At 35.3% G+C, this 13,681-nt stretch overlaps 1 protein-coding gene across 2 annotated transcripts; it reads right to left on the bottom strand.

Annotated features, from left to right (window-relative positions):
* Positions 1–168: 168 nt before the first annotated feature.
* Positions 169–12,094, bottom strand: sgpl1 (sphingosine-1-phosphate lyase 1). Of its 2 annotated transcripts, none has more exons than XM_056257042.1 (14): positions 11,921–12,094; positions 8,159–8,324; positions 6,850–6,917; positions 6,036–6,183; positions 5,700–5,779; positions 4,620–4,748; positions 4,265–4,353; positions 3,208–3,316; positions 2,999–3,097; positions 2,750–2,896; positions 1,826–2,064; positions 1,505–1,651; positions 1,157–1,277; positions 169–354 (listed from the first exon to the last, which is right to left on the bottom strand). In XM_056257042.1, the coding sequence occupies exons 1-14, from the start codon at positions 11,930–11,932 to the stop codon at positions 190–192; spliced, it is 1,719 nt and encodes a 572-aa protein (XP_056113017.1). In that variant the 5' UTR covers positions 11,933–12,094; the 3' UTR covers positions 169–189. The 2 variants fall into 2 exon arrangements, with proteins under 2 accessions (XP_056113017.1, XP_056113016.1); XM_056257041.1 differs by lacking the exon at positions 11,921–12,094 and adding an exon at positions 8,641–8,737.
* Between the last annotated feature and the right edge of the window lie 1,587 nt (positions 12,095–13,681).

Raw genomic sequence — 13,681 nt, 5'->3', positions numbered from 1 at the left:
CTGTCTCCATAGTCTTACAGACAGGATACCGTTGCTCCTCAGTCACGAATCCCAAAATATCAGGTGACTATGGCTTATACATAAAATCGTTAGTTGTAAATAGACGACTGAATGAAGTAAATGAATGATTAGATGATTGTGGTGAGCATCCCTTCGGCCAGCTAAGGGTGGAGACCCTGGCAGTTAATCTCAGTGCACTTTGGAGTTGCCATTCATGTGGTTCTTATGGTTTTTGTGGGGCTTGTTCTGTATCTTGGGCACCTCAGTGCTATAGAGGCAGTCCAAAAAGCCCTGTGAGACCTCAGTCACCATCGATCGGTCAGGAATGGACTGGGCCATGCCATAGATGGCTCCCTACGACATAAAAGAGGAGAGTTTACAATGGTAATTTCATTGTGGTTTATTAGATGAAATTATACGTGTACAACTTAACTGAAGTGGACTTATTGAAGTGACCATTTTGCCAGAAAATATATAGTATATAAAGTACTCGAAATGTGAAGTTTGCACTTTTGATTGGACAAAAATCTATTTAAATATATCTCTTAAAGGTGAATTTGGTCAACATCTAGGAGTGCAACAGAATAGGAATTATGGATCAGAAGTTTGAGGTCAGTAAGATTTTTTTGTTTTTGTGAAAGAAATTAATACTTTTATTTAGCAAGGATGCATTAAACTAACTAAACTAAACTTTTGATATTTCAATTCATCAAAGAATCCTGAAAAATGTATCAAGGTTTTAACACATTTTTCAACATTGATAATACTAAGAAATGTTTCTTGAGCACCAAATCAGCATATTAGAATGATTTCTGAAGGATCATGTGACACTGAAGACTGGAGTAATGGCTGCTGGAAATTCAGCTTTGCCATCACAGGAATAACATACATTTTAAAATATGTTAAAGTATAAAACAGTTATTTTAAATCATTATAATATTTCGCAATACTACCGTATTTACTGTATTTTTGCAGCCCTGGTGAGAATACTGTTAAGAGACTTTTTTCAAAAACATTACAAAATTTTACTGACCCCAAACTTTAAAACAATATTGTAGATCGACTCAAAGTTGTACGATTTTGACCTTTTATTGTTAAGCCAAACTTATGAGTAAAATTGTAAGTGAATGGTTTGTCTAATAAAAAGGAAACTCACCATTCCCGTGGTCTTCTCTTTAGGATTCTTCATGATGATGGCTACTTCTCTCTTCACATCACTGACGAACTGCTCTGCTACACTAGGCTGTGTGTGTAGCATTGTGACACAAATATGAATGCTGAAAGGGAACAACGAAAGATGTATGAACAATGATCTAAGAAACAACTTTTCTGACCAGTACCTAAAACGTAAAGTAAATATGGTGAAAATGTATAAACGTTTATTTTTTTGTTGCATTATTTAATTGTGGCATTGAATTATGACTAACTTTCATTCTGTTTCAGGGACAGTACATTAATTTTCATAACTTGCACAAGTAACACATTTCTCTTTTTTTAACCATACCTAGATGGGAACTGCAGAGAGTTGAGATTCCAGCCCTTTGAAGTCAGTGCATTAGATAAGCGAAATATATCAAAATCATCGGAGCCTAATGCCACCACAGACACCTCTGGATCCCCGAATACAAACAGCCCATCTATTTTACGGATTCTGTGGGAAGAGAGTTTTTTGAGAAGTTGTTTCAGCACACAATGTCTTTCCTGGCATGTAAATGTTACCTGCCATGCAAATTTATTTGGCACAGTTGATATACATTCAAAGAAAACACTTCGCCTGTGTCTCATTTACTATTATGTGTTATATTATAAATGACATTATACTGACCCTGCTTTGATTTTGCGGGCAGTCCCAATGATTTTCTTGGTGGCCTCAACGTATCCGTTCTCACCCATGTGCATCATAGTAGCCCAACAGGCTGCAATTATGCCTCCAGGCCGAGACCCAGCCATGGATGGAGACGCGTAAATTCCTCCCTGCCAATCTGGCGCTACAAAATACTGGTAGTGGCGATATTTCCTTTCACTGTAGAGCACCACTGAGGAGCCTTTGGGAGCATAACCATACTGTGGAGACACAATGATTAAAAATAAAAATAATAATAATAATTATTATTATTAAGTAGACTGCATTTTTACTGTAATTTTCATTGCAATTACATTTGGACAGATTACTCTCAACAGATTAGTAAAAATATCAGTTGTGAAATTTTTTCCTTTTTGTTTTTAAATCCCAGAATAAGGGTCAGGAGTAGCTCATTTGCATAATTGTTTTACTCATTAAAATAATCAAATGTACCTCTTTTTCAAATACACTACCACTTAAAAGTTTGGGCTTGGTAAGACTTTTTAATGCTGCATTTATTTGATCAAAAAAAAAAAAAGTAGAAACCGTAGTGTTGTAAAATATAATTACAGTATTTATATGCAATTTTCAGCGTCATTACTCCAGTTTTCAGTGTCACATGATCCTTCAGAAATCATTCTAATGAGCTGATTTGGTGCTCATAAAACATTTCTTATAACTATCATTATCGTGGTGCTTAATATTTATGTGAAAATTGTGATGCATTTTTAAAGATTCAGGAGTTTCTGTCACTTTTGATCAATTTAATGCATCCTTGCTGAATGTATTAATTTCTTTCACAAAAAAAAAAAAAAAAAAAAAAAAAAAAAAAAACTTTATCGACCACAAACTTTTGAACAGTAGTGTATTTTTATTTATTAATTTATCTCACTATCAAGTTCTCACCTTATGTGTATCAGCTGAGATACTGGTCACACCTTTGACCCGGAAATCAAAGGGATCAAGTTTGAAACCCGCTTTTTCCATAAATACTATCAGGAACCCACCCAAGCATGCATCCACATGGAATGGGATGTTGTATTTTACAGCAAGCTAAAAGAAAAAAAAAAAGAGTTATAGAATATATTTTAGATTAATTTATACAATGATACAAAAGCACTGGATTACATGTCCATTTTAATAAGCAAATATTACCGTTGCCACTTCTGCTACAGAGTCCATTATTCCATGCGGGAACTGAGGAGTTGAACACACCAGCATTGCTGTGTTTCTAGAGATGGCCCTCTTCATGGCCTATGGTCAAAAAAAGTAGTCGTTAAAGTTAGATGGATGTTAATATCCACAAAAACACTGAATGAATTAGAAATGTACCCAATTACTGTGAACAAACCAAACAGCAGTACCTTCACATCAACTTTCATGGTCTTCTTGTCCAGAGGTACGTGAATGAGCTTCATCCCAAAGTAATGTGCAGCTTTGTCAAACGCAGCATGGACGCTCACGGGAGCAATGCTACAGCATAGACAAAACAAATAATATAAATCAATTTTTACAGAGGATTTGAAGTTGCACTGATTAAAAAAAAAAATTTCTTCAAGTAAAATAAAACAGTAAATAGAAAAATATATAGTGTACAGTGTTGGTTGCCAACCACTGTTTATTGACCTAAGCAGAAAGAGAGCATTATAACTGTGTGATGGATTTTTTTAATGAATAAAATAGTAAACTGTATATTAAACTAGCCATGTTTCTAACAACTAACCTTACTTCCCTTTTAGGCCTCCTAACAGGCTAACAATTCTAACACAATGTACTAAAACGTTCTGTCCTGTGTTTTTGAATGTTGTATGTTGTGTTGCCATACCCCTTTAACTCTGGTTGTGCGAGTGTATAAATAACAAATATGGGAAATGAAAGTAGACAGAGGTCTAGTTTAATAATTTGTGATCATGAAGTAATCACAGAAACAGAGTTTGTTTTACCTGGTAACAGAAGGGTTTGCATATGAAAACCAATCAAATTGTGGGGAAATTATGTAATGTTTCATGTCATTTTTGCCATACCTCCTTATTCTATAAAAACTTGTATTCGTGTAAACTGGTGGGATTCTCAATGGAATTTGTCTGAGATCCCCCAGCCATGCGACGGAAATGTCGCATCTCCCTCCCGGCCGTGATTAAAGCATTTAGAGGACATTTGAAGTCTGAAGTCTGTCTGTTTCGCACTGCTGCACAGCAGGTAAGTTTAGGGAAGCAAGTCAGTTAGGAGACCCAGGTATACTAAACGTCGTGGACGTTAGGGGACGTCGATTTGTAGACAAGACCCAGCTAGACTTAGGAAAAGGCAGAACTAAAGGGACATGATTTGGAAACGAGACCCAGGTACGTAGTTAGGTTTAGGGAAATATCTACAACAACTGCAAAGGCTGGATTTCTTTTACTAGACCGAGACAGTACATACATCTCTGGGTGTTTGATGCCACGTTCATGAGCCATGTCTCTGTATGCCTTGCATGCCATCAGGATGCTTTCTGTTCCACCTGAGGTAACCTTTCATGATAGGAACACACAAAACAAATAATTCAATTTTAGTGAACAGTCTTCTAATGAAAAACGATGGACTGACAAACCTATTCTGTTGCTGTGTGAATGTAGCCCATGTATGAGACCCTCATAGCATTCTACAGATTTGGTTAAGGTGACATTCCCCACATTTAGCTATTTTCTTAAGTGCGAACAACTGTATTAATATGGAATTATTTGGAACTTCACACAACCACATTATTCCATCAGGGAAGATAGTGAGAAGAACTCACTGTGCCACAGGAATCTGGCCCTCCATTAAATAGAGCGCACGCCATCCGCACCACTTCTGCCTCCATCTTCCTAACCCCGGGGAACAGGTCTGGGTGGAGGGGGTTTGTCCAGGCAAAGTCACCATACACCTGCAAATCAGAGGAACACAAAATCCATGATTTATTTCTCGTTTCACAATGCCTTTGCTAGATACAAAAGTAAAGTGAACATCTAAACAAGTGTTTCCCAACCTTGTTTGTCACATGTATCACTACAACCCCATCAAGTAGCACTTCATCTACACCAAATCAAAAATGTCCCATTAACTCTTACACTACCATTTGGGGTCAGGGACATTAAATTATTTAAAAGTGACAGTAAAATTACAAATAAATGCTGTTCTTTTGAACTTTCTATTTGTCAAAGAATCTTGAAAAGAAACGCATCACCCTAATATCCACAAAATATTAAGGAGCACAACAGGTTTGAGCATTGATAATTATCCAAAGCACTAAATCAGCATATTAGAATGATTTCTGAAGGATCATGTGACACTGAAGACTGGAGTAATGATGCTGAAAATTCAGTTTTGACGTCACAGAAATAAATTACAATTTAAAATAGAAAACTGTTTGTAATAATATTACACAATATTGCAGTTTTAACTATATTTTCCATCAAACCAAGTGTAGCCTTGGTGAGCATAAGACTTTCAAAAACAATTTTTTTTAAATCTTAACTTTTAAATGGAAGTGCATATTAAATTAAATTAGATATTATACTGGATGCAATTTATCACATTTAATAGTTACGCTATTATTTTTATTTTTATTATTCATTATTATTACACTAAAAGCAAATCAATACTTTGGGTGAAACAAAGACATCAGATAGCACAAATATTCTGCATGTGATCCACAAAAAAGTATAAAATCCTTGCACACATTTTCCTTGAGAATGAGCTGAATCATGAGACTAATCTTTTTTTCTTTTTTTTTTTGTCCAGTTTTACAGGTTAAAGCAAAATCAAAAACAACCCCTTGAACACACATACCCCTGTTTGGGATTTATTGATCTAAATGATTTAAAGGCCATTATACCTTCACCAGGAGATCTGTGAGCTTCTCATCCCCCCAGTAGACTGCACCTGACACTTTGCCTTTCGCCCAGTCTACCTCACCTGAAATCAGAAGTATATAAAAAAATTGATGACAGAACAAAAGTGGGACACTAACTTGTAATATAAACCAGCTGCAATGCATTATATCCTAGTAAATAAACTTGCTTGCAAAGAAACTGCACCCACACTACTGCAGGGCAAATTCAGTCTGAGAACATCTAGCTGACACTTTAAGAGTTTCTGATTTATCTTTGAAGCCTTTGGGCTCTCCATCATTATAACAGATGGGAGTTGGGACAGGCTGAAGGTGACTCACTCAGTGTCTCATATTCCCTGATCTTGTCAAGGAGCTGTTTGTGGGTGAGGCCTTGTGCTGGCAGGTGTTTGGTGTAGCTCATGCCTTCCTTCAGGGTGCACAGACTCACTGACATGTCATCCAATGCTTTGTTGAGCTGAGTCTGAATCTGATGAGGGAAAGATTAGGGAGAAAACAAAAAGTGTCAAACAATCCTCTGAATATTTAATTAAAACCAGAAATATAGTGGACAGTATTTAAAATATTTACCTTCAACAAAAAACATCAAGGTGTAAACAGAGTATTTTACATAAAAAAAAAATAATATATATATATATATAAACTATTTAATTGCAAAATGTAATTATTATAATTATTAACAACTATTATTTTATTAAATAATCTACAGTTCTTGAAACTTACGGAATCACAAAAATAATTAATTTAATAATATATATCAAAAGTCACAAACTGTTCAAACAAATAAAGTTAGGGAAAAAAAGGTTAAGAACCACTGTCTAAGGGGCGTTTAGGTTGTAATAATTTGTAATGTTAAGCTGATTAGTTGCATCTCAATAAATATCATAAAGAAGAAAAAGCAGACTCAAATCAAAATCAACCTGCAGTCGGTTCTGACTGGAACCAGACATATTACAATGTATTCAGGTTTATGGCCTAAAGTAAACCCTGGTATAGTCACAGGATCATATTATGAAAGTGTGATAAAAGCTTTATTTCCACTTAGGCATTGCAATGGTGACTTAATCATCCATCAGTGAGTCAGAAAGAGAAGTCTGAAGGAAGAAAGGGAACTATAAAACCACTAGATGCTTACTGTTGCTCCGACAAATGGGATTTTTCTGATGATTTTAAAGAATTGCTTCTTTACTCTTGACGTCAGGCCTAGAAAACACGAACAATGAGCAAATTGTGGTGAAGATGTGACATGAAATGAGTCCACAGAGACATTTTTTCAAATCGGAGTTGCTTTACAAGATTCCAGCCTGTCAATGCAAGAGACTTTCTAAACGATCTCTTATTTTAGACGTAGAGTCAATAGAAGTTTGGCATGTAAAATTAAACAAATGAGAAAAGTGTAAACGTTTTTTTTTTCTCAGCTTCCTCAGAACCCATTGTTTCTGGTTGATGACACAATGAATTAAAAAAACAACTGCCACAGATTTTGTTATTTTCAAGTGGCCTTGACATTTTGCAACTTTGTTTTAAGACTTCCTGACTCAGATGAATAGCAAAGAGGGACAACATGATTATTTACCTACGATTAGCTTGCAACATAATGATGTTTCAGATTGTTTCACAGTAACATAAAACTGTAGCTTATGACTATGAAAAGACTGTTGATAAATCAACCAATATATGCACTGACTATTAACCATATTAGAAAAAATATTTGAAAAATGAAAACACAACCAAAATTCATTGCATTTCATTGTTGTTGTTTTTCTCTTCTTTATTGACTCTTGGAAAGACACCTTCCAGATCCTGTACACATTGCCATTCAAAAGTTTGAAGTCAGGAAAATTGTTTTAAAACAATTTTCCTTTTTTTTTAAAAGAAAAGAAATTAATTTTATTCAGCAGGGAAGCATTAAATTGATAAAAAGTGACAATGAAGACTTTTATAATGTAACAAAATATTTTTTAACAAAAGATAAATGCTGTTCTTTTGAACATTCTATTCAAGAATTCAAAAAAAAAAAAAAAAAATTATCACAGTTTCCAAAAAGTATTAAGCAGCACAACTGTTTTAAACATTGATAATAATAAGAAGAAATGTTTCTTGAGCAGCAAATCAGCATTAGAATTATTTCTGAAGGATTATTGATACTGAAGACTGGAGTAATGATGCTGAAAATTCACATCACAGGAATCAATTACATTTTAAAATATAAAAGATATTAAAATATAAAGTTATTGTAAATTGTAATAATATTTCACAATTTTACTGTTTTATGTTTGATCAAATAAATGCAGCCTTGGTGAGAATAAGACACTTCTTTCAAAAACATTTTTAAAAAATCTTACTGACCTCAAACTTTTGAATGGTAGTGTAAACCTGACCACATATTTAATATGCCTGATGCATTCAGAAGTTCAAAGACATGAATGATCAATAGCACTTACTATCTTGCTGGAAAAGGAAGCCCTTTAGCCACACCGCACCGAGCGTGGACAGCAAAGTGGCCGCAATGATCTGCCATGGCTCCAGACCAGCACATTGAGAATTCACAAAGCGCCGAGCCTCCTCTATGTACAGCAGCACCATCTCCTTATACACCTCCAAGGCACTCTGCATGAGGAAAGGAGACAAGTTATTGTCAATCAAGGCAACTTGACCAGAAAAAAAACCCAATCCGATTTCAATAAACAGCTGGAAAACTACAAAGCTCAAGCAGATCAAGACAGACTCAACACATAGACCAATAATTGGCTACTTACCAGCCTCAGCCACATTAATCAATCAATAAACATTGATAGAAGAGTCAATAAACCTAGTGAAATTCTTCAGGGTTAAAAACTACTATAAAATTCTGGCTATGTCAGTTCCCAGATTAGCAAATTAAAATCTCAATAAAAAACATTCAAAATTATACTTAAATACTTACTGTAGAGAACTGACTCATACTTAATTGTCTCAAGAGCTTGGCTTCACTAATCACACTTAAGACAACTGTGGCAGGAGAATGTCTAACTTCAGCCACAAGAATCAGAGAGAGCTTAGTAGATAACTACTTTCACAGATATTGTTCCTACTGACCACACCTTATTCATTATGAGAAACTGGCCGCACAAAACCCAAAGCAAAGACTTAAAATAGGCCTTTATATGGGTGAAATAAAACAAAAATCCCCTAAAAAAATACTAGTTCAAGTCTATTATACTGAAAAGTACATATTTATAAATGGCTAGATTATCTCATTTAAACGAGCGGGGAAAAAAGCATATCTGGTGGACGCATTTCACAATCACTATTTTTTACAGCACAATGTGGTCTTGCTTGATAACAGCGCAGATTGTGTCCCATAACAGCATGCAGGAAACCTGGAGGTCAACAGAACAAAGTCTTAGCCAACCATATTCATGATGTCACCTCCTAGTAATCTGCAATGCATGAGCATCTCATTTCTTCTTCAAAAGCCAGACTAAAAGCTATAATTTGCATTCTGAGTATGTAAAGAGCACTAAGCACATATCATCTTGAATGTAGCACAATAAATGACACATAATTAGACATATTAAAACAAAATTAAAAGGTATTAATTTTGTCAAGGAGATAATGAATAAATCAGACAGGAGCTAAACAACTCCCCCTGAATGGAGTTCTAAGTCCGTGACAAGCTCTCCAACAGGTTTAGCAGGGTTTGCGAAGTACAGCGAATGTAGAGGAGCAAAACAGGTCATGTTAGTGAACAACTGAAACTTTGACCAGGACTGAGGTGCATCATACGTTCAGGATCCAAATATAACAAAAGCATGAAATGTGGAACCTCAACTGCACTGAAACTAAATGTTTAAAGCCAGCATCCCATCAGTCAGTGAACGTGATTTCTCCAAGTACAACATCTTTGCTGATCCTGGAACAACATTTCAATCAACCAATCAGATTTGAGAGACAAGATTACACTTTATGTCAAGTTTAGACTTACAACCCGAGTGCTTCTACATCAGTGTTATTTACCTATCATTTTCCTCTGATTTTAGGGAGAAGTTATGGGTAGGGTTAGGTTTAGGGGTAGTGAGACGGGTTAGGACTAATTGTTGTTCCAGGATCAACGGAATATGTTGATACAGGAACATGTCTTACTTGGCAAAACCACGGTGACCGTCAGTCTTATGTAACAAGCCCTACACACAGCTTCTCAGTGCATAACGTGCCATAAAATGCTGAGATTATGTTATCTTGTAAAAGGGGCAAAAGGCAAAGACAGCAGAAACACATTGCAAAAGAGATGTACACGTCTGCTATGTTATACAACAAGTCTTCTGAACATGACAGATAACACAATTGTGATAAAAGAACATGTATGAAGCACTTGGATGGGTTTAGTTTGAATCAATACGTTTATAAATAAATATGCTGTGGCCCCTAAACGGTTGCTTTCAGGTCCTAGTGTACTACAGACAATCACACCCTCTCTACTCAAGCTTCGATTATTTGTCCGTTGTTGAGTCAAAGAGCTCATGATTCCAACATCTTAAAGAGGATCAGACAGAAAGTGCTATGTGGCAGCTTTCAGACAATATGTCTATGTTTATCTATGATAAAGTGTATATAGTAAATAAAAGTTGGAAGTCTACATGAAAAAAAAAAGGTTTAATTCAAATAGCTAAAAGTATATACACAATTGCTTTTATATGCAATCACCCATATACACTGACTATACCATTCAAAAGTCTGGGGTCAGGACGAATTTTTTACATAGAAATTAAGACAATTATTCAGCAATGATGCTTTACATTGATAAGAAGTGACAATACAGACATTTATAAGGGCACAAAAGATGTATATTCAAATAAATGCTATTCTTTGGAACTTTGTATTTATCAAGGAATACTGGGGGGGGGGGGGGGGGAAGTATCACAATTTCCACAAAAAATATCAAGCAGAACAACTGTTTAACATTGATAATCATACGTTTATGTTCATATGTTATGTTCAAATCATATGTTTCTTGAGCAGCAAATCAACATATTAGAACGATTTCTGAAGGATTATGAAAACTGGAGTAATGATGCTGAAAATTCATCACAGGAAAGAATTATATTATATAAAATATATTACCAGAGAAGCCAGATATTTTAAATGTTTAATAATATTTCACAATGCTACTGTTTTACTGTATTTTTGATCAAATAAATGCAGACTTGGTGAGCATAAGATACTTCTTTCAAAAACATTTAAAAAATATTACTGACCCCAAGCATTTGAACGGAAGAGTAACCTACATTAAAGCATTAGGAAAAAAATAAACAAACTCATATAAACACACATATACATTATATATATGGATGAGTGAGGCTGTGATTCTTCATAGTATCTTATTTTGTGTTCCACATAAGAAATGACATACGGGTGAGGTGACTATATATGATGACAGACTTTTATTTTTGGGGTGAAAAATCCCTTTCATAGAGCCCTGAAGTTAATTCACACACATTAAATCACTAGCATTCCCACAGCGTCAGACGAGCCAAAAACAGTCTCAACAGATGCTGCTAAACCGTATTCAAAACAGATCTTGCCCCCATTGTACACCCTTGTTAAGAATAGCACTTCCTCTGGGTTTGAGCCTGTCACAGGAAGGTTTCTGAAGAACACATACACAATGAAACATAAAATTTCCCTCTCTGCACCTGGTTGTTCCACAAAGACAAGTGATTATTACAGAGAGTTGTGTAAAGGAGAAACGGTTTTATAATAGCTCTCCTCTCACCTATATCAAACTGTGCATGATGTGACTCCTTTACACAGCAGCACAGAAGACATAGGCTACACAAAACTTGATATAGAACACGATAATAAACATGAACGGTATGACATTTGGGCCCAGACTCTCGCTCTCTAAAAAACAACAACACTTCAAATGGATAATAATCTTTCTACATGATAAGATCACCTGAATTCCCCAGTGAACGTGAAAAAATGTTATATCAGATGAAAGTGTCACCTATAGATCTGATACACTGACACTGAACCATCATTCCAGCTCTTCAGAGTAAATTAAGTATGTCGACTAACAAAACAAAGTAACATAATACGATTTACCAAAACATGCTTATTTTCTATAGTCGAAGCTTTCGTTGTGACATAACCATGGCTTGTTTGGATAGCTGGAACAGACTATTTTTAACAGCTGATTTCTAATTGCCATCATACCCACTCACCCTGTAGTCCATTTTGTTTGCCAAGGTTACAACCCGTCTGGGAAAAAGTCGCTTCTTCAACTACTCCGTGAGAAATGGGGAAGACAGCCTGAAAGATCTTTGTTTGGCTTGTTTTGAGAGCGGATGCCCCGTTGCATGACACAATCAGAGGAGCAAGCTTATATCAGGAAGTGCCGTATGAGAAAAAGAGGACGCGATTTGCTTTCAGGGGAGACTCCGCATTCGCTGATCTTCATATGCTGCAAGTGTCCTTCATCACAGTGATTAGTCCAGCACACATATGTTAGAATCTGTGAGAGTCACTACCTCCTGCTGCCGATTCGCAGATTCGACACGGGTTACATGGTATTTTCCAGGGAGGTCCATGTGTAGAGTATCTTATTATTAGTCTGCGAAATGATCTTTTAATGTAGCCTACTGTATTTTTATTTTTATATATTGTATGTATGTATTTATTATTATTGTTGTTGGTTCATATTTAATCATTTTATGTCATGTTTTATTTTTTAAATTATTAATTAAGTTTTAAGCACCACATTAACGTGTTTTTTGTTTTGTTTTGTTTTTTGACAAAGGAAGGGACAGCCTAGAAAACTTGATTAATATTCATTGCATGAATAATTTCATCATACAATAATGATCTACTGATTTGGGCTGCATTGATATTTTCTAGGATAACTCAAGTCAAGTCACCTTTATGTATAGCCTATAACGCCTTTTAAATACAGATTGTTTCAAAGCACCTTTACAGTGATGACAGGAAAATAATGCAACAAAATTGGTTTCGGCTGTACAGCAGATCTAGAGAAAATTGCGTTATAGTCCAATTAAGTTCAGTGATGGTTCATTTTTGTTGTAAGTTATTAATTTCGTTCATTTCGTTCACCGCTCTGGAGAAAACAGGGATGTCATCGTCCAGCTCAGTTCTCATAATGGTGTCAAATTCAATGCAGGCAGATCAGTAATATTGTTGAATATTAAGTGCCCCAAACTAAGCAAGCCAAAAGACAAAGGCGACAGTGGCAAACTTATGTGTTGTTTTTATATGGTTTCATGCACATGCAGTGCTTTGAATGGTCACTTGATGGCGCTATTGGTGTTTTTAAAGGACAGACTGGGTATTTTGGTAAAATGTTTCTAACCTGGATTGTTTAACCTTTTATTTAAAAAAAAAACCTCAGTTAATAGGTCGTTCATATAGTAAATGGTCATTTACATTTATTACAGTTCGTCAGTAGGCTACACGTAAGAAAGTGACGGATTAAAGGCACTTTTTATAGTAGCCTAACGATTTTTTTATGCAAATGCCTATTTGTGTGTCTGTGTGATTAAATGTTTGTTTACCTATTTAAAGAAAGGTAGCCTACATTTACATGTATTCGTGTATTTAGCAGACGCTTTTATCCAACAAGACTTACAGGAGAGGAACAAAGCAATTATCAAGAAGCCAACACTGTAAAAAATGATATGATCAATAAGTTATGGCAACATAATGTTCACATCGTTTTAACTCGTCAAAATAAGTTAAGCAATTTTCAAATATTTAAGTTAGCCTATAGATTCAACAATTTTTTTCAAGTCAGTTTTCTGTAGGCCTAATTTAAGTTAAAATGACTTAAACATCCAAGTTGATTGTAGGCTACTTAAACATTTCAGACAGCAACTTTTTCTTTTTTACAGTGCAGGTTTATTAGACAACTAGATTAGAAAGCAAACGGATGAATTAAGTTTTTTGTTGCATTGGTTTAAGGGTGTGGGGTG

This window comes from Rhinichthys klamathensis, unplaced genomic scaffold (genome assembly GCF_029890125.1).
Source record: "Rhinichthys klamathensis goyatoka isolate OS25496 unplaced genomic scaffold, OSU_Roscu_1.1 h1tg000135l_1, whole genome shotgun sequence".
In the NCBI taxonomy this organism is placed as follows: Eukaryota; Metazoa; Chordata; class Actinopteri; order Cypriniformes; family Leuciscidae; genus Rhinichthys; species Rhinichthys klamathensis.
The sequence above is the reverse complement of the archived record's forward strand: the minus strand, read 5'-3'. Positions and strand labels throughout refer to the sequence as shown.